The sequence below is a fragment of the Talpa occidentalis genome, unplaced genomic scaffold (genome assembly GCF_014898055.3).
Source record: "Talpa occidentalis isolate TD23 unplaced genomic scaffold, MPIMG_talOcc4v2.1 talOcc4.14, whole genome shotgun sequence".
In the NCBI taxonomy this organism is placed as follows: domain Eukaryota; kingdom Metazoa; phylum Chordata; class Mammalia; order Eulipotyphla; family Talpidae; genus Talpa; species Talpa occidentalis.
The window spans coordinates 1,711,572-1,731,825 of NW_023601433.1; the positions used below are offsets into that span (position 1 = coordinate 1,711,572).

Consider the following 20,254-nt stretch of genomic DNA (forward strand, 5'->3'; position numbering starts at 1 on the left):
GGCCTCCGGACGCCCAGCAGGAGGCAGTGGCACCGGCAGCCGGCGGAAGGCGGGGAGGAGGAGTCTGCGGGGGAGGCGCGCGGGCTCCCCAGGGGGTCGGGCCCAGGAAGTGGCCGGTTGGGCAGGCATGATGGCAGCACCTGCCCCCCGCCCCTCGCTCCCCCAGGCCTGGTCTCCCACCCCCAGCCGTGGCCAGCCAAGGGCGCGCTAGCCTGGGGCCACGGCGGGCGGGCGAGAGGGTGGGGAGGGAGAGCTCTGGGCCCTGGGCTGGCCCCCGGGGCAGCGGGTGGGGCAGCGGGTGGAGTGGGGGCCCCGGGCCTGCCGGTGCTCCTCCAGCCCTCTCGGGCGGAGCTGTCCTCAGCTCCCGGTCCCCCCCACGCCAGCGCGGGAGCCACACCCAAAGGCCGCTGGCCCTGACCAACCGTTCGCAGCAGAGGCCGCCGGTGGAGACGAGGCTGGGCCGGCTGCTGTCACGGGGTCCCAGCGGGAGTCCCAGGCGGGCGCAGGGAGGAAGAAGCAGGAAGGAGGCCGCGGGCCCAGAGTGCCCAGCCCAGCCCCCGGACAGCCTGCCCCGGCCCGCTGCCACACGGGGACGCGTCACCATTCTCCTGGGGCGTCCGTGGGGCTGGCAGAGTGTGGGCTGCACGGGGGTCGGGGGGCCCCGAGGCCCTGGGGGTCAGACCTTTCTCTCTGGCGGCCTCCCAGCGGGGAGCCCGAGCTGACGCTGTGGTCGGTGCTGGGGAGGCCGTTCTGAGTCCTGAGGCACCTCGGGGCGTTCCCTGCTGTGCCCGTGCCTCCTCTCCAACCTCCGCAGCCCTCGGGCCAGGCAGCACTTCCCAGGTCACCCGGGAGGGGACAGTGCTCAGTGGCCTGGCCTGCATGTTTCCGGCCAGGGTCAACCGAGGTCCGTCAGGGCGACCTCGCCTTCTAGTCTCGGGCGCCCGGGGGTGCCATTCGTCACGTTTTAGTTTGGGTGATTTTCCTGCTTAAAGCGGTCCCCCAAGGGCAGAGCTGGCAGGGCCTGGTGCTCCTGGCTGGAGGAGCCTTGGAGGAGACCCGGTCAGTGGCCTTCTCGGTGTCTGAGCGAGCGGCAGGGCAGTGACGACGGCCACGTACGACACCACACGGCGCAGGCTACGGATGGACCTGCTGGCGCAGACGTGGCCGCGGGCGGTGCCCCCGCCTCCCCTGCGTGGCTGGGGGCTGATAAGCAGCTCAGAAGGAGCCCCCCCCCATTCCCACCCTCCTCCCCAGATTCCAGCCCAGTGGGAGGGCAGAGATGGCCTTAGGGGTCCCCCTCTTGGCTGGGGGGTGCATGGAAGACAAGGTGGAGGTCCGGGATCCCCGTAATGAAACTCCAGCGGCTTCTGGAAAGTACCAGCCACGCAGCAGGCGGGCAGAGCACAGCTTCGGGCGGGAAGGTGGTGCTTTAGAGAGAGGCTGGGCTCTGGGGGTCCAGGCGCCTGCTGGCTCCCGGGAGTCGCTCAGGCCGAGTCCCAGCTCCTGATGGGGACATGGACCTTGGTGGAGACTCGCAGCTGCACCGGGTCTGGCACAGCTGCACGCGGGGCCGCCAGGCAGGGCCGCGGCTGGTGGGAGGCCTGGGCGAGGCTGGCCTTGCTGGCCGCAGGGCCTGGCTGCGTCCCGCTCCCATAGGCCGGGGCAGCAGGGCCATGCCAACCCCTCCCCTCCCCTCCCCTCCGAAACCCCCAGGCAGCCTTCCCGCAGACACTGCCCCCCACTGCGGCCTGCACCCCCGCGGCCAGCAAGCAGCGCCGGGACGCTGCGGCTCCCAGGGAGGGGCCCGTGGTCGGGCCTGGCGCCCGGCCCGACGCGGTGCGCGGGGCGCTGGGGTCCGACGGGGCTTGGCGGCCGGGAGCGCGGCGCGGCTGGAGCCCGCGGTTCCGGGCAGGGTCCGCGCCGGGCCGGGCGGGGGCGGCGGCTGGCGGGGCTCCGGCCTCGCAGCGCTCCTGGCCCCGCGCCCGGCCGCCGCGCGAGGAGGGGCTTCCAGGAAGCGCAGCCGCGCGTGCCAGCCCGTCTCGCCGGCCCCCGCGCCCGCGCGCGTCTCGGGGCGCCCTGCACTTGCCGGGGGTGCAGGTGGCGGCGCGCGCCCCGCGCCCTGGGCCCGGGCCAGGCAGCTCGGCGCGCCGGGCGGGAGGCGGGAGGCGGGGCGGCCCGGCCCCATTTAACGCGGCGGCGCGGCGGCCAGGTCGTCCCGGAGCCCGCGCCGCTGGTCCGGGCGCCCGTCGGAGCCTCCGCCGCGCCAGGTGGGTGCCGGCCGGCGCGGGGCCTGGGGAGGGCCCCCCGGGAGGGCCGCTCGGCCAGCGGGGACCTGGAGCTGGAGGGGCACCGCGCGCCCCGGCCTCGGGAGCAGGGAGCGGGCGCGGGCGTTCCGTGGGGTGCTGGCAGAGATGGGGAGGGGTTGTCGGGGCTCTCGGTGGGCCGAGGGGCGCCCTGGCTTGGGGGGACCGGCACCCGGTTGGCGGCTTTCAGGTTTGGGGGTTTCTAGGTAGGAAGTGGGCGGCAAGGGCAGCCTGGAGCCCAGGGTGTCAGAGGTCTGGGGGCTGGCCCGTGGGTGGCAGCACCCCAGCTCGGACTAGGAGGGAGCACAGGGGCGCGCGGGCAGCGTGCAGGTCCGGCCTGTGCTGGCCGCCTGGCTCGCCCAGCCAGAGTCGCCGCCTCGCCTCGGTCGGAAACAGCAGCACATTTGTGGATCCCATTAGGCCCGGCCCTTAATGCTTTCTCCAGACGGAAAGGAGCCACCGGCCGCCCCCGGACACCGGCCCGCCAGGCGCCCGCGAGCTGACGCGCGAGGCGGGTGTGACCTCGGCCTGTGCAGGCTCCACTCGGATCTGTTCCCTGCAGGCTGTGGGGAGAGCCGGGAAAAGCCCCCCACCGGCCCTTGGAAGACCATCCCACGCTCGGGCTGTGCCCTGGGGGCTCCAGCTCAGGTCCCAGGCCCTCTGGCCGCAGGTCTGGCCTGGGAATAGGGCGTCATCTGGGGGGGAGGCCCTGAGCTATCAGGAGACCCGCCTCTGCCCGGCAGCCCTGGCTGGCTGTGTGAGCGCAGAGCTCCCCACGCACTCCGGCTTGCTTGGTCTCACACTCATTGCTGCCTGGAGCAGAGAAGCTGGCAGGTGCCGGAGCCCTTGGCTCCACACCGAGCCCCTCACCAGGGGCCACACCCAGCTGCTCACAGACGGCCGGGGAAGTGGCCCGGCAGAGGGCTCCGCTCCGGAGGCAGGTCCAGTGTGGCTTCCCGACCCGGCTGTGGACTCCTCCTGCAGAGGGCCTGTCCCCTGCACTGGGTAGCCTGTCCTGGCTCAACACCCTCTTCCCAAGACCGGCCGTGGGTTCGGGCCCTCCCTCGGCTTGGTCTTGGCTGTGAGTGCAGCGCTGGGCTGGCGTTGCCTGAACCATCTCCTCCTCCACAGGCTGCACGTGAGCCCGAGGACCTGGCCCCATGGCTTCCTGGAAGAGGTCCTGCTGGCTGCCGGCATGGGCGGGCTTCATGCTTGCTGCCCTCCTGCAGGTAACGGGAAGGGGCCAGAGTGGGGTCAACTTCTGCTCACTTAGGGGTGTGACTCTGGATCACCTACGATGTGGCATGACCACGCTCTGCTGCTTCTTTTTCTCGTCCTCCAGCGCTGGCATCTCGGGCTGACCCGTCAGGCACCAAGCCCCTTGGGTTTGCCCCCCCTTCAGTGCAGGGACCATGAGAACTCTTGGGGACTGTGACTTGGGTCTCAGATGACCCTCTCTTTTCAGTCTAGAATGGCTTTCTGCACCTGCGCAGTGGAGACTGGGCCACTGGAGGCCAGGACACAATGAATGGGGAGGGCCCAGGTTCTGGACTTAGCCACTAAGTGAGTACCCTGAGCTTCCTGCTATCAGCGATGGCACGCTGCTGGGGAGTCCTCGCTTTAGCTCCCACCTTTCCTGCTGGCCTGGAGGACCCACCTCAAGCGTTGTATCTGCATTTGCCTATAGTGCAGACTCGAGCAAAGGAGGCAGATAGTCTTGAGAGACAATAGGGAGTGGTGGAGACAGTGGCAAAGTAGATGGCATGCATGCCATCTGTTAAGAGCCGCTTCTACCAGTTCCAGCTGACCGCTGCCATTGGATGCAGGCCCGGGATCGCCAGGTCTCCCTGTTCTTGAAGATGGCTGGATCACCCAGATCCCCTTTCACGCCACCCAGTGTTACTGTGCTGGCAGCCAGGCAAATATGTGTGTACCCTGGATTACGAAAAGCATTTTGCCACCCCAGATAGAAAAGTGTAGGGCCTGTTGTAATCAGTGTTGTGCCCTGAGGGACGCTGCCAGTCCACGCAGTGCCGTGTGACAGCACGTGGTGGCCCACACAAGCCCCGTGTGCACAGGGACGCCCTGGTCCCTGCAGTGGGGTGCCTGCGGGTGTGGCTTCCCTGGCACAGGACTTAGTGGCCGGCATGTCCTCAGGGCCTATGGAGGGCCTGGCATTGACTCGAGGCTCAGGTGTCTGCTGCGCCGCGCAGGAGCACACAGGAGAGCTCTGGCCCCGCGGGCTGGGCAGGCTTGCACTCTTTTGGACGCCGGGGCTCAGACCCCGGCCAGCCCCGATGCCGAGTGAGCTCTGTGCTTCCTGAGACTGGTTTGCGAGGCACACCTTCCTCCCGGTCACCTGCTTGGTTGGTCTGCACCATCCCTAGACTTGAACAGATCCCTGTGGCTAGAACCCGGCCCAGCAGCCCAGGTGCCAGGGCCTCCGGTCGGCAGAGGAGCCTGCCTGCCAGCCGGACCGCTCACCTCACACGGGCCCGGGGTCGCTGTGTCTGCTCCTCTCAGCGGCCGCGGCTTCCTGGGGCTTGGTCTCCTCTGCTGACCTCGGGCCAAGGGCAGTGTGTATCCCGAGGAGTCTCAGTCCCTGGGGTTTCCATATCTGGCGTCTGCAGAGTGGTGGCCGGTGGGGCAGTGAGCACTGGAGGGCACGGGAGCGCGCAGGCCGGTGTCTGGATGTCGGTAGGTCCTGCCTGTGGGCCACAGGAACCCACCCGTCAGGGCACCCAGGAGGGCGAATCCAGCCTCCCGCTCAGGCGCTTGCTCTGTCGGAGTCGGCTTCCTGCCACCGACAGCAGGGGCCCGCGCGGGAGGCCCTCTACTGGCGGGGCGGAGGCGCGGCCATGCTCCAGTCCCGAGCCCGCCTCTGCACCCCTTAGTGAGGGCTGGGCCAGCGGGTTGCTCTCAGCTATTCGGGGTTCGGTCCAGTCTATGTGTTCAGTCTGCTTACCGTGGATGTAGTGATTTGATGGGGTCGGGTCGCCTGGTAATGTCGGGGCCGGGGCGCGTGCAGCTGCGTCCACGAGTGAGTGGCAGGCGCCCCTTGGCACGCTCTGCCCTCCTTGCCTGTGTCCCGGGGTCCCACTGGCCCGCCTCTGCCTCTCCCTCCCCTGGTGCGCAGCTGCTGGCCCTGGCCTGCTGGCTGGCTCCGACTTGCCCTGCAGGTGTGACACCCTGGCACATGACCTGGTGGCTGGCGTGTCCTCAGGGCCTATGAAGGGCCTGGCATTTACTCGAGGAGTAGGTGTCTGCCCCACGGGAGCATGCAGGAGAGCGCTGACCCCTGGGCCCAGTGCTGGTGCCCGCAGGGCTGAGGGGGAGGCAGACCCAAAGATGGGGGCCGGGACCCTTCTTTGCTGAACTCCCCCGAGGTGGGCAGGCTCCACCATGCCCCTCTCTCAACCCCCGCCCAGCTTCTTCTGCCAGTTAATTCCCATGGGAGCATTTTCGGGGCCTCCTTTTTGTCCGTTTCTCTCTCTGCTGCGCTCCCTGCCTCTGTCCGAGTCCTCAGAGCTCCCAGCCAGATTCTGTGGCACTTCCCGCTGCCGTGCGTGGAGCCATGGGGCCTTCTGCATGCAGAGACAGCTGCTAGCCTGTCCATTAGGCAAGCAGAGCGTCGCAGTTGTAGGAATGTGCAAGAGAGAAGTCAAGACGGAAGGTGTGCCTTGCACTCCCAGCACGGCATTCCACTGCACCACACACACACACACACACACACACTCCCGCCATGGCATCCCACTGCATCCCGCCCCCTCTCCTTCGCCCCCGACCCCGGCTCAGATGTAAACACTCAGGTTATGTTTTGAGAACTGGGATCGTGCTGAACACCGTTTTATGCTCCGCTTTCCATCTCGTCCGTCAAGAACCGCCCCCCACCTTGCCAGCACCCACTTTGACTAGCAGTGACCACGGCCACGGCACTTTGGGATGCACCCCAATATCACCATGCGAGCCCGGTGTTCCAGGCTAGCTCAGGCGCATGCTGGCACCTGTGAAGTGCAGGACCTGTGCCCACGCTCTGCGAGTCCACCTGCATCCCCACGGGCTGCGCCAGGGCGCTTGCTGCCTGTCGGCCTCCACGCACCCCTCCCCACACAGTGTGTTCTGGCCGGCGTGTTCTGGCTCTTATGTCAGGTCGGTCTTCCTGCCTGGCCTCATCCTGCCTGGCTTCGTCCTCGGTGGCCACTCGAGGTGAATGTCCTAGTCGTGTTGTGGGGATGATGGCATCTGAGCACAAGTGCCAGCCCTGGTGAGCAAACCAGCGTGGCCACACGCCCACTGCCCCACGGGTCCCCTGGGGGCCACAGCACTTCCTAAGCCCAGTTCCCTGCCACCCACCCAGCCACCTCAGCCTCCCCCACCAGGGCCCCAGGCCTGCCCCGGCCCACTTAACCTCAGACTCTCACTCATCCAACTCAGAAGTGCCCCTCGGGCCACTCAGCTGTGTCCCCACTGCACGGAAGAGCAGGCAGGCAGGTGGAAAGAGGCCGGGGGCCTTGCAGGGCACCCTCAGGCCATCCCCAGCAGAGCAGGGCCCTGTGGATGCTGGTGGGACGTCCCAGCCAAAGGTGGGCACCCCTGGTCCAGCTAGGGGGGAGGCCTAGGCTGGGCTGGGGGAGGGGGCGGGTCCTGGACGTGAGGATGTAGCCTGGAAACCATTTAGGACCTGAAGGGATGAACTTGACAAGTGACTCCGGGGCCTGGGCCGGGGACGGAGGCCCCTTCCAGCTGGGAAGCGGTTTCAGGCGCGCAAGAAGGGAAACTCGCTGCACTCTTGGGAGGTCGTTGGTCCCTCAGAAGGCGCAGCTCCAGGGAGGATGCAGGTCCAGCCGCGAGGCCCAGTGAGGAAAGTGCAGAAACACTGGCAGGAGAAGCCGCCTCAGAAAGGCCACACCAAAGCCAGCGTCTCCGCTCCAAGTCGCGGGACTGAGACATGAGGAAGAGCCCAATTAGGGATAATTGTTTCATGACAGAGGCCACGGCCGTGTCCCCTGCTGTGCTGCCCGTGGAGTTGGGCCACCGACACCGAGGCTGTGGAAACCACATTTCAAGGTTAGGGTTCTGATTGCTCTGGGTTTATTTTTACAGAGATGCTAATTTCCATAAATAGCATGGAAGCATAAAGCAATTTCCTCTCCAAGTATTTTATGCAATTACTTTCTGGAATTTGTCAGCACTGAGCAGCTCTGGCCAATGTATGCTATAAATTATTGTGCAAATATTCAGACAAATATTTGTTCTCCAAACCTTCATTTATAAGGAGAAGAGCATTCGTTCTATTTGGGAAACCATTTAAGAACAGGAAGAATGACTGTTTCATTAATTAAAAACTCATTTATTGTGTTAAAGGATTCTAAAACACTCTCTACTCTCTTTTGCAATCACCTCTGTGTTTTCTCTTCCTGATATAAAAACCCAGCATACATTGATTATAAAAAGGCGGCAAACGCAAAAGGGCAAAGTGAAAAATTCTGCCCATTGTTAGGATTTTGTCATGGGTTGTTTCTGATACTCTTTTTAGAAGAATCACTCGTAAAAGTGCCTGTACTGTAACTTGATCTGGCCACGCGGCGTGAGCGTGCCTGCAGGCCACCGGTGTGTCTCGCGCTGCCGGCCGGGGTTCCCGGCCGCCTGCGGGGTGCACCTTATTAACAGAGCCTTAGTGGCGGAACATTTAGGTGGGTCCGTTTTATTTGTTGTTGCAAATGCTGCTGCAATAGGTTCGCAGATCTGTCTGCTCTTCGATCACGTTGTGATTCTTTTCTTTGAATATGTTTCTAGAGAAGTGGATTTGTTGAGGCATAGTTCTGGGGTTAAAAGCAAAGTGCAGTCTTGAGGCCTTTGGCTTCTGCTACCAAGTTGCCTGTGGAAGTCTTCATCAGAGGCACTCAGTTGGCCAGAGAAAACTTAGGAGAGCATCAGTCGTGAGAGGCTCTTAAGAACTCTCTGACGCTGCGTCGCTGCTCTGTGTCTGTGCCCCGCTTCCCTGCCCGCCTCCCTGCCGGCCGCCCAGACACGCCTCGGGACTCGGTGCCGACTCACCGGTGAGGTTCAGGGCTCTCCCCTCCCGCCACGTCCCGGGGTCTGGGGTCAGCTCTGCTGGCGCGTGGAAGCTGGTCCCCTCGGCCCTCCCTGCACCCCCTGGAATATGGCGACTGTCCCAAATGGGTTCTTTTGACAGGGACTTTGCTGCACCAGCTCTCACGCCTGCTGGCCCCATCCTCCCGCCTTAGACGTGTCCATCACATGAAGTGCCGAGTGGTCACTTGGCCGTGACTGTCGCACGCAAGGGCTCCCAGGAGGGCTCCCTCGGAGAGGCCGCTCGTTGCCCTTCCCCGGCTGCTGCCCTCCCGCCTCTCGGTCCCGGTTGCTCCTCCTCTTGCCGCCCTTCGCCTGGGCAGCGCCCGCGCCGTCTCCAAGGGCAGCCCTCTGGGACAGACTCCCGGCCACCCTCACTGGGAGCACCCTTAGCCCCTGTCCCCGCGGGGCAGCTCCTGGATGGGCACCCTGGCCTGACCAGCCTTCCCACCCCACGGCAGAGCCCCTCCTCCACCTCCAGCCCCCGCTGAGACGTGGGGCCTGCAGTCCTGCTTCAGGGCGAAGCTCTGCTACCCCCAAGCTGGGTCTAGATTTGTTTGCTCTTAGCTTTTCTCGGATGCTTGACTGCGATGAGCCTGGGGTGTTTCTTTGGGTTTCGCCTATTTAGGAATTTACGCTCTTGACTGTCGGTGCCCCCCCCCCCCATGGGAAAGCCTCGGCCTTGTCTCTTCACGGTCTCAGAACAAGTGGGGCCGGAGCTCCCAGCCCCTCCCCTGGCACGTCCCCCCGGCCTCGCCCTGGACACCCGCTGCCTGTGCCCGCTGCCCGCGTGAGGCCACCTCCTCGCCGCCCGTCCTTGCCCGGGGACCGCGGGTGGCGCGTCGGTGGGAGGAAGCGTCGGGTGCCCAGTTCGAGCACTCGGGGTCAGCGGGGCGGGACCAGCGCTTGCTGCTGTGCAGGGAGCAAAGGCACCTCTCCGGGCTTGGGCCACCGCTGTTCCCTGGGGACAGGCGGCGTCTCCTGCCTTCCCCGCCGGCGCCGGCGCTCTGGGCCGCGAGCTGTGTCTCTTTCTCCCGCTGGAAAAACGTGCTGTTTCTAACTCACCGAGAAACGTCGCTCTGGTCTGCTTGCTGCCCGGCCCCCAGCGTCACCCCGGCGAGCCGACCGCTTCCGGGCGCGCTGGGCCCTGCGCACACACGTCCTCCGGAGCCGAGCTCCGCGCCAGGTGCCTTTGCCCGCAGCCTCCGCGGCCCGCCGCGGGGCCATCTTCCCGGGCTGTTTTCTCATCTTGTTCAAGTAAACACCGGAGGCTGCGCCCTCACGCCTGGCACCCCAGGGGCGCGGGCTGCAGTCTGGCCTCCGCCTCTTCCCGTCAGGACAGGCCGTGGGTGACGTCCCCGAGATGCCAGCCAGCTCCCGGGGAGCACAGGCATTGAGTCCCCAAGGAAATGGCTGCGTCCAGAGTCCACTAGAAAGTGCCACAGAGATTCCCGCGGAGCCCCCCCACTGGCTACCTGTGGCCCCAGCGCTGGCCACTCTCCACAGCGTGGCTCTCAGGTCGGCCTTCCCTGGCGGGGCTGGCGCCGGGCACGGCGGGAGCCTCCTGGAGCCGGACGGGTCTTCCTGCAAGCCCACCCCACTCCACCTGGGGTTTGGCATAAACCCGCAGAGCACCGTGAGGAAGAGTCTCACGGCAGACCCACGACGGCCGCCAGGGCTGGTGCGGCACGGCATCGGCGGCTCAGAGCTCGCCCTCGTGCTGGTCCACATCGTGGGAAGTTTTGTGAAAACACGTGTGATTGTTTCCTGGGAAAGAAGGTTTGCTTTTTAGTCTTTTATCAAACAAACAGGCTGAAGGAGAGGAAGCGGGGAGGAGGGAGGAGGGGCCTTTGGAGAAATGTGTCCACAACAGAATGTGGCCAGTGGCCGGGGCTGTGGCTGAGCCGCTGGGGTTTCGGGTGAGGACTGAGGCTGGGGTGGACCTGGGCGGCGGGCGTGGAGCTGCTCTCCGGACGCTGGGCCTGGTGTCCAGCTAGGCCGGGCCATGCACAGCTCTCCCGTCTCGCCTGGCCATCAGGAGAGCTCTCGGTCCTCAGGAGACTGCCGCCAGGCGCCGGCCTGCCCTGACCCGTGCTCTTGCCTTCCAGGCCTGGGCGGAGAAGTCTCCTGGAGCCTACTTCCTGCCCGAGTTTGCGCTGTCCCCGCAGGGGAGCTTCCTGGAGGACGCCACGGGGGAGCAGTTCCTCACCTACCGCCTGGACGACCAGGTAGGGCCTCTGGGTGCGGAAGGCAGTGTGCGTCCAGCAGGCAGACCTCACTGCGAGGGGACGGGATGGCAGCCTGCGGCCTGGCCTGGGTGGGCTCTTGTGTCCATCAGGCACGCGGGACGAGGGCTCCTCCTCGCTTGACACATGTGCCGCTCGTCCCAAGACTGTCAGGAGGCCCGGCTTGCTGGTTCAGTGTCCCTGTCTCAGGACTGGCACGCCCCAGGGATTGTGGGTCTGGCTGTTCTCCCGGCCTCGGCCTCGAGGTTGGCACCATCCCCACGTGAAAGGTCGGCTTGCCTCTGCTGTCACCCTATCTGCAGTGCGCGGGTCACCCCAGTTGCTGGCCATGGGGTCAGAACCAGGGGCCATGGGCCTGGGCAGGGGCTTATGTGCGTGTGGGCTTCATCCTGGCGCCATTACCTGAGCCGGGTGCCGGCCTCGCCGTGCAGCCTGCAGCCCGCGGAGGCCGGGTCAGGGCGACTCTCAGGGGATGTCCTGCCAGGAACAGAGCCGGCAGCCAGCGGCTGGGCCCTCAGTGCCCTCCAGGGGCCCTTGCCACCCACCCCCGCCATGTGTTCATGGGGCCTGGGGCCCCCACGTGTCTGGGACCAGGCGTCCCTGGAGGGCCCCAGGCCTCGTCTGGGCACCCAACTGTGCCTCCGCCCCTGCTCACACCTGCCTGGGTCTCTCTGGAGAGAGGACACCGAGGGGTGCTGTCCTCACGTCCCCTCCTGAGGCTCCAGCGTGCAGCTCCTGCCTTACAGGGCCTCTCCCAGGTCCAGCCCTTCTCAGTGAGAAGCCAGTGCATGTTTACAGCTGCGTCTGCACAAACGTCCCCTCACTTGCCTGCTTTGTGTGTTGAGCCTGTCGGGTGGGGCGCGAGCGGGCGCGAGTCTGCCATGGGGTGCTGCCGCGCCGGCTGAGGGTCCCGGGCTCAAACCGCCGCGTGAGGCCACAGCCCCACTATGCTGAGGTCCTGTCATCCCTGTGACCCCACCCCTGCCCCCAGCACCCCTCATGGCCCCAGGAAGCAGCGCCAGGCACCCTCGGACCTGTCCTGACTCTCTGTCCACATTGAAGCGGCGTCGAGAGGTTTTCCCAACAAGCTGCCGTTGCCCCTGCTGAGATTCTCTTCGAATCCTGCGTCCTCTGGCTCACCTCAACCCTTACATCTGATTTCTAGCACCCCCCCCCCCCCATCCTTGCTGAGCATTTCAGTTGCTCCTGGACGGCAGTCGGCCAGCCGTGGTGTGGGTCTTCTGTGTGAGGCGCCACGGGGTGAGCGGCGCATAGGGACGGTGGGTGCTGCAGCCTCTGGGTGTCCTGCTGGACACCCCCCGCCCCCACGCCACTGCCTGTCCGTGTGAGTCCGTGTCCACGCACGTCTCCGGTTTGCACTCTAGGTGCTGTCTCTGCGGCCGGGGAGCTGGGCCCGCCCCTCCTGGAGGCTCTGGCCAGCAGGGGCGGCTTCCCACAGGCCAGGCCGTGGGCGGCGGTGAGCCAGGGCCTGCTCCCTGCCCTTAGCCTCCGCCAGGACGCTTCACAGCTACTCTGTGGGAAGGAAAAGAATGAAAGAAACGTTAAATGGATTTTTGATGCTGGTGGTGATGACAGCACATTAACAATGAAGTCTTTGTGTAGTTTTCTTCCTGAACTGCTTTTTTTATAAAGATTTATTTTATTTATTTATGCATACAAGAACTGGGGTGCAGGCCAGAGGTGCTGGGGTGAGAGGACTCCCCAGAAACAGAGTGGGGAAAGGCACAGGCAGATCCACTGAAACACACAGCTGAGGGGAGCAGCGGGGAGACGGGAGAGGCCTGCCGCGCCGTGTGGGCAGCTCCCTGGCCGGGGTCGAGCGCGTGCACCACGCTGGTCTTCCATCCTGTGTTCAGCTGTGGGTTCGTGTGCTCGTTCCAAGGGTGTCTCCTCGCTGCAGCTGCATCTTTTTCAGAGCGGCTTTGTCCACGCTTTTCCCGAATGTGTTGGCCAGAAGCTTCCTGTGGTCAGGCTGCTGCCTCAGAAATAGTTCAGATGTTTCCTAGCTACTGATGTGGTGTTTCAGCTTGGGAAGTGCACCCCGACTTCTGGCTCTCCTGGGGGAGGGGAGGACCCAGCCCTCTGCCGGACGCCTGGCGCCTTCGTGGGCCCGGGAGCCCCCGTGCTCTGCGCCTTGTTCCCGGCCAGTGAGTAACTCGTCAGACTACCCCCACGAATACCCCCACGCCCCTCAAATACCCCCACGATCCAGCCACATCGCGAGGAAGCCAGCTCCTGGTCTGAGTCTGTGGACCCGGGCCTGGCGGGCAAGGACTCAGGATGGGCACGCTCAGGAACACCCTGCCCAGTGGCACAGAGAGGCCTGGCCCGTCCCCTGCCCGCCCGACGCGGAGGCCACTGGCAGGCCTCAGACGCATGGATTTGCCCACCGGTGTCCGAAGCGTCAGTCCAAGCACTGCCATCTCTGCGGAGCCCGTCCGCCTCCCGCCCAGTCACATCCTCAGGGATGAGCTCGTGTCCTGCCTCCTCCAGGAAGCCCTCAGGGAGCTCAGTCTGAAGGTGTCTGGCCTGTCCTTGCTGATGGCATCATCTGGTTTGTGATTTCCAGCGACCTTTGAATTTGCTGTAATGAAAAGTGAAACCGCCACGACAAAATAACGGCTGGATGTAGGAGGTGGGCAGGGTCGCCCCATCGTGGGGAAGAGGCCGCAGGCGGGTGCTCGGGCTCCCCAAGGCCTCTGTCTGAGGAGAGCAGGACCACCTGGCCGTGCTGGCTTGCAGAGCTAAGATCTACGGGTGCAGAGAGCATGTCCGCTCGCGAGGGAACCAAGAGGAGCAGAGAAGCACAGCACAGGCAGCTGTTCCTCAAAGGCTTGTCCACAACGTTGGCCCTGACCTCTGTGCAGTAAAGTAGGGTGGAAGCCAACGTGGCCCGTGGCCCGCGCTGCACATGCCCATGGCTGACACAGGACTGGTTGGCGACTCTCGGGGCCTGGCCGGAGCCCCTGGGGTGTCCCACCTGACGCGGTGTCTCTGGGGAGTTCAGATTTAGGGGTCCCAGAGAAGCAGTTGGGGTTTCCCATGTTTGCAAAGGTCGGACGTGGCATGGGCCTTGGGGCTTGAGGCCTCTGTAAGCCCTGAGCAGTTCAGCAGCAGTGAGTTGGGCTGGCAGTGATGCCGCCGCCACCCACCTGGTTTACGAGCCGAACTCGAGATGGTGATTTTCTGTGGTGCCGCTCCCAGAACCAGGACCGTGTCCCAAGCTCAACCCATTTTAAGACGTGGATTATGACGCCGTGAACTCTGTATAAACCTCTAGCTAAAAGGTGTTTAAAGCATATTTTTTCTTAGTTTTAAGTCTTAAAATATTCCACTCATCGTTTTTAAGTTAAAAAGCACGTTATTAAAGTTGCCAAATGTTACTGTGGAACATTCGACTCGAAACCTCGGACATCAGAGGCACAGCCTGGGGCCCGGCCTGCTGGTGGGTGTGGGGACCCTCTCTGTCCCTCTTACTGAGCGACTTTTGAGCTCTTGTGTTTTAATGTTGGGGTTTCTCTGGGATCGGGGGGGTGCTTTCCCATGAGCTGGGCCCCGCTCTGGGGTGAGGCCCCTTGGCAGAGCTGGGCGGCTGCCCAAGGCCGGGTTCCACCTGCGTGGGACCTTGGGCTGGGCTGTCCACGCCTGGTCCTCGCTGGCACCCGGGAGATCTTGTTTTAAATGCCGAGGCCTGCAGTCACTTTGTCCTGAGACCCCGAGGCTGGGCCAGGCCACTGCCCCGAGCCGCCTGTGTGGAGGACAGCGGTGCTGAGCGCCCCCCAGGGGCCCACAGAGAACCCACGGGGCGCCGTCAGCCAGGGAGTGGGCTTGGTCTCCCTGAGCGTCTGGCTCCCCAAGTAGAGACTCGCGGGCTGAGCTGGCACACGGGCCATGGGCTGGGGGGCGGGCGGCGGGGCATGGGTCCGGCGGTGAACGCGGAGCAGCAGGGAGGGCGCGGTGGGAGAAACGTCTGAGGGTCAGGAGCAGGAACAGGCGGGAGGAGCTGGGTGGGAAGGAGCAGGCAGCGGGGCTGCCCCAAGGAGGGCGGGTGGGGGTAGGGGAGCGGGCAGAAGCTGGGGTGAGGGGATGGGGGTCGGGGTCCCGCGAGGTGCCGGGCAGCTCCGCCCGCCAGCGCTTCTGCGCCGACTGTGAGACGCGCATGGAGATGATCTGAGAGTCTGATCCGAGTAACTGGAAAGGTGCTTCCAGCCCAGCGCTGCGAACACGGAGAAGCGTGCCGGCGTTCTTGAGAGCAGAGACCGGCCGGGGAGGCGCTGGGAGCTGTAGCTGACCCCTGCGGGGACCGGGGACGCCCGTGGGGGAACGGGGGAGACCGCGCCTGCACCCTGTGCCCTGAGACCCCGTCCCCACGGAGCCGCCTGTCCACTTCAGCTCTGAATGTGCTCAGCAAGCGATACTGCAGCCGTTGGTGAACTGTTTAGAGAAAGGCAATTTAAATCATTACCATATGCCAAAATAAATTCCAGATGGGTTGAAAAGTTTAAAAAAGTTGAACTTGAAAAATATAAAAAGACTATTAGAGTAGGTGTTTCTCAGATTTCAGGTGGCGACACTTACAATGAAAGGAAAATGAAATACATGAATGAGTTTCACTGCTTAGAAGACTTGAAATGTGCATTTGTTGGAAAAGATGCCAACAAAAACTGAAAAGAAAATAAAAGAATAGGGATGATTTAACTATACCTGCATGCAAGAGACTGTAAATAGAAAAAAGCAGTAACTACATGTAGTAGATGAATAGGTAAAAGAAAATAATTCTTCTAAAAAGAAAACAAGTGTTGACAGTCACAGGGGAAGTTTCAACTTCACTTATAATCCAGAAAATTGAAATTCGAGTGGTCATGGCGTAGTCTGCAGGAGTGCGGGGCCGGCCCTCCAGGCGTGTCGGGTGGGAGACGGTGAGGGCGGTGCTTTGAGAAGCGGCTTTGTGGCTTATGTTAATAACCTCAAGTGTATCTTTACTTTTTTTTTTTAAGGATTTATTTATTTATGCACACAAGAACTGGGGTACAGGCCAGAGGAGTGGGGGGTTGAGAGGATTCCCCAGAGACAGAGTGGGGAACAAAACAGGCAGGCTGACTGAAATCCACTGCTGAGGGGAGCAGCGGGGAGACAGGAGAGGTCTGCCGCGCCATGTGGGTAGCTCCCTGGCCGGGGACGGAACTCGTGCCGCAGTGGCTGAGGACAGCTTCATAGGTTCTATCTTAACCCCTTGCACCACCAGGGGGGCCCATATCTTTTCTTCTTAATGAGGCAAATGCCTTCTCTTGGAATATCTCGCGGGGATATTCTAAGGAAAAAAAAATGCTTTCTGCAAAAACACGTGGCTGTCGCTGTTCATCTGTGGGAGCGGGGCCGCCTGAGTGTGGGCCGTGAGCAAGGGCAGGGTGGGGTTGGCACTGAGAGGGGCGAGGACGCGTTTTTATTATGTTTTCAGCTGTGGAAGAACATGGGGAGCGTTACTGCTAGAGCCGCACGTTAAAAGATCAGGTCACAAAATCAATTTTACTCATACGTGCACAGAGAGGAAAAAGTCGAGAAATACCCCAAAACATTGACCGTGCTTATCCTTGGGGGCTGGAATGGTGGGCATTTTACGTTTTCTTTAGATGTGCTTGGCAGGATTTCTGCAGGCGGTTGGTTCACGCCATGATCAGCGAAACCCGGGAAATGCTCTGGCTAACAGGGAGGACGGGCGCGCAGGCTGCTTTGATGGTTGGGGGCTTTTTAATAACCAGAGGGGACTGGGGGTGGGTCCAGGCCTCGTGTGGGCTCGGCGGCGTCCCCTTTCCGCCGAGGAAATGAACTGGGACTGCAGTTCTGACCGTGCCGCCGTCCGCCGGCAGAGAAGCTGCTCTCCTGCGGGGCCTTGTCCTTTCTCAGAGACGCTGCCCTTGGGGAGATGAGGCCCGGTGCGCCCCTCCGGCCGCGCAGGCCCTCACCCCCACGCCCCCTGCGCTGGAGTGGACTCTCACAGCAGGTGGACGGAAGGTTCTACCTGCGAGTGCAAATACAGATCACGAAGAACGGCTTGAAACCAGGACTTGCTTTTTGAAAGTTGCCCAAGTTATTTAATAGAAAAGTCTTGTGATTCTAAAAGGCCTGTGTGTTCGAGGTTAGATGTATTTGCTTGGGCAGGACTCCCCTGGAAACGTTCCCATCCGTAGGCCTGCTGGACTCCAGCGGCCTGCTCGGCCCCTGTCTTTGTCACCTGGGGTCTGTGTTCCCGCGCAAGGGGCCGCTGCAGGCGGGAGGTTCAGGAATAACCCGCAGGGGCTGAGGTAAGGGGGCTGAGGCTGGAGCATCCTCCGGAGAGGGCAGGGCTGCCCTTTGTCGTGAGGGGAGAGTGGTCAGCCTGGGGCAGGCTGGGCCAGGCGGGGCCAGGGGACCCTGCGACAGGCCCACGGCTAGCAGCTCCCCACAGAGGACGGACGGCTGGACGCACTGCCAAGGGGCCCTCTGCCTCTGCAGAGCCGGCGCCCCAGCGGCCTGAGCACCACAAGGGGGCCTGTGATCTCCCGGGCCCTGTTTAAAGGCTGTCACGTCTGCCGTCCACCTAGAACAATTGCCCGCTGAAGGGCAGCCCCTTTCTTGGCTCCGGCCTGAGGGACCAGCTGTGTGTGGTGGGAACCCCGGCGGCACTGAGCCCCGTTTCTGGCCGTGTTCGTGGCACGCGTGGGGGATGTGGAGCCGTCTGACTCCTTCACCCCAGAGAAAGTCTGTGGGATTGAAGAAGAGGCCGAAATGCCATTACCAAGGCCTTGGAAGTGGAAGATTTGAGAGGACAGCCAGCTAAACTAGCAAAACTAAAAGGGAGCATGGGCAGTCCTGAGGGAAACCCTACAGCTCTAAAGACAGGAAGGACTGAAAATAAATCATGAAACAGGGTCAAACAAAAAGTGCAAACGACATCAAGCTAAAACAAAGGGGAATGAGAACGAGAGCGAAGATGACGGGACAGCAGAGTAGCACCCACAGAACCACCGTGTTCTTCACCTGTGTGGCTTCCTTCGCGAAGGCCAGTGGGACGCACTGTCTTCCCGTCAGGCTGCTCGCAAAATGAGAATGACCGGATGTCAAAAGCAAATAGAATAGAACCACGATGTGAAATGGGCTATAAACTATGAGTAGTTACTCCGTCTAACTTCATAATAACAAAAGTGAAAAATTCGATAGCATGTCTCATTTAAAAATAAAAGCCGGGCCTCCCTGGTGGTGCAGGCTGTTGAGTGCAGTGCTGTGAATCTGTCCGCAGCCTCTGCAGCATGGGTTCGATCCCGGCCGGCCAGGGAGATCCCCACACGGCACGGCAGACCTCTCCTGACTCGCCCGCTGCTTCCCTCAGCAGTGTACTTCGGTCAGTCTGCCTGTTCTGCTCCCCGCTCTGTCTCTGGTGAGTCCTCTCACCCTCCCGCACCTCTGGCCTCTACCCCGGCTCTTGTATAAATAAAAAATAAATTTTAAAAAAAATTCCTCAAATAAAGAAAAGGAACATAAATGGAACAATATTTACGGAATAAAGTCAAAGGCGCCCCTGTCTAGCACTTAGACGTCAGGCCAGAGTCTCTTCCTGCGAGGATTCCGACAACCGTCACAGCGACTCGCATTTCCCGTGTGACACAAGCTGCCCGGGAGCAGAGAAACTCCCGACGTGTGATGGCAGCGCTGAGCGCGGAGCATCGGGGAGCAAGAGACGCAATGTTGTGCTCAAATCTCAGAAACCAAAGGCTGAGCTCCTGGAAATTGCGGGGTGGATTTTGCATGTTAATTGGTTCCTCCACTCTGTGGCCTCCCGACTCCCCTAGTTTCCACACAGATTTTGAAGCCAAGTGGATTACGGATTCCAGCTGAAGTGGAATCGTGTTATCAGCTGTTACGAGCCTGAGGATTTTGATTCTTAATCCGCTGCCACAAGTCCCGTAACTCACCCAGCCCCACGGGGCACGGAAGCCGCTTTCTCGCGGCATGGGGGGCGGGGGTGTCTGTGCTCCGCTCCCTGCAGAGACAGGAGAAGGCACAGGGGACGCAGCCTTCCAGGACTTGAGCCAGGTTTGTTTCTCTCCCCTTGTGGGTGCTGAGGCAAAGTTTCGTGTCAGAACCACCCTCGCCGGCTGATTTAGAGAGGACCAAGAAGAGGGACCAGTGACCAGCCCACGCGGTCAGCTGGGGCCTGCCCCAGGCACCGAGATACCCGGCAGAGGAAGCCAGACTGCACCCCAATGGACGGAGCCTGCCGTCAGGGGCTGAGGCCGACGGTCATCCAGTGTGGCTGTTCTCTCCGTGATGAAGCTGGAGCCTCCGTGGAAGTGACGGTGGGGCCGAGGTGACACCCAGTGGGCAAGGCAGGCGGTGACGCATCACATTCCCAGCTCACTGCTTCTGGCATTTTGTGTTATTTCGGACAGAGGGGAAGTGGATGTCCGACCCGGTCAGGAGCTGAGGCCCTCCTGCAGCTCGGAGACAGAGCCGGATGGAGGGTGACCTTGACGTGCTGTCTCAGGTGACAGGAGCCACCTCGGTCTCCAGGGAGCCCGGAGTCCCCGGTGCCTGGAGGCCAGGCATCCAGGCGAGCACTGGGGGCTGAGCAAACCTGCAGGTCTGCTGTTGGCAGACGTCCATGTCCCGCTGCACTGGGCCTTCCTTGGAGGTGACGACAGTGCCGGTGACTCCCTGGCTGAGCTCACGGAGGCCCAGGTGGACAGAAAGCTGCCACCAGAGGCCGCCCGCCGAGGCAGAGACCCCGTGGGGGTGACACATCCCCCAGCCTACCTCACCAGCCTACCTCACCTCGCCCATCCCTGCCCCAGCAAGGAGCTTGCCGATGGCGTCCCGGGGAGCCTGGCCGTGCAAGGGAGCGCCCATGTGTCAAAGGTTCGTCCACATGTGACAGGCTCTCCATAATGGTCTGGGTGTGACAGGTCCACGTGCACCTGCCAGGCCAGTCCACGTCAGGTCGTCGGCGTGGGGGGTCTGAACGAGGAGGGAACCGCAGGCTGGGCACCCGCAGCAGCAGCACTGAGACGCCCTCGGCTGGGGCCTGCTGACCTGGGGCCCAGCATGGGGCTTGGCCCCGCCCGGGCCCTGCAGGCTGAGCTGCCGCTCTCTGCCCAGATGTTCCGGGGACCCATGGGAGGGCCTTGGAGAGGATCTCCGCTGGCTTGGAGCTTGCTGGGGTGGGGGGCACGGTGGATATGGGGTGACAAGAGCTGGGGCCGGAAGCATGCGGCCCCTGCCTGGTTGCAGACAAGTGTCACAGAGGCGGCCGCGGCCGGGAGCACCTGGCCTGGGGAGGGGAGCTTGCTCCCTGGGGTGGGGGTGCGGGCAGTGGGCTGTGCATGTTCGGCTCGGCCCGGCGTGGCCGTGTGGGTCAGCGGCGGCCCTTACCCAGCACTCGCTGTCAGTCTCACTGCTGCTTCCCCGCCGCGGGCAGGAGCGGCTCCTGTCACTGCTGCTGTTGAACAGTGACCAGTTTACTGGCCACAGCTTCACAGAGCAGGGAAATAAAAGCCAGCCAAGAAGCTGCAGCGGCCAGAGACCCCGGCCTGGAGGTGGCCACTGCTGGACCGGGCA

General features: G+C 62.9%; 1 protein-coding gene across 1 annotated transcript in view; it reads left to right on the forward strand.

The window, feature by feature from the left end:
* Positions 1-3,434: 3,434 nt before the first annotated feature.
* ADAMTSL3 (ADAMTS like 3) overlaps positions 3,435-20,254 on the forward strand; it is a 71,268-nt gene continuing 54,448 nt past the window's right edge. Inside the window, exons 1-2 of the mRNA XM_037509960.2 lie at positions 3,435-3,532; positions 10,505-10,624. Coding sequence (XP_037365857.2) covers positions 3,464-3,532; positions 10,505-10,624 — 189 coding nt within the window. The 5' untranslated portion in view covers positions 3,435-3,463. The remainder of the gene's footprint in view (positions 3,533-10,504; positions 10,625-20,254) is intronic.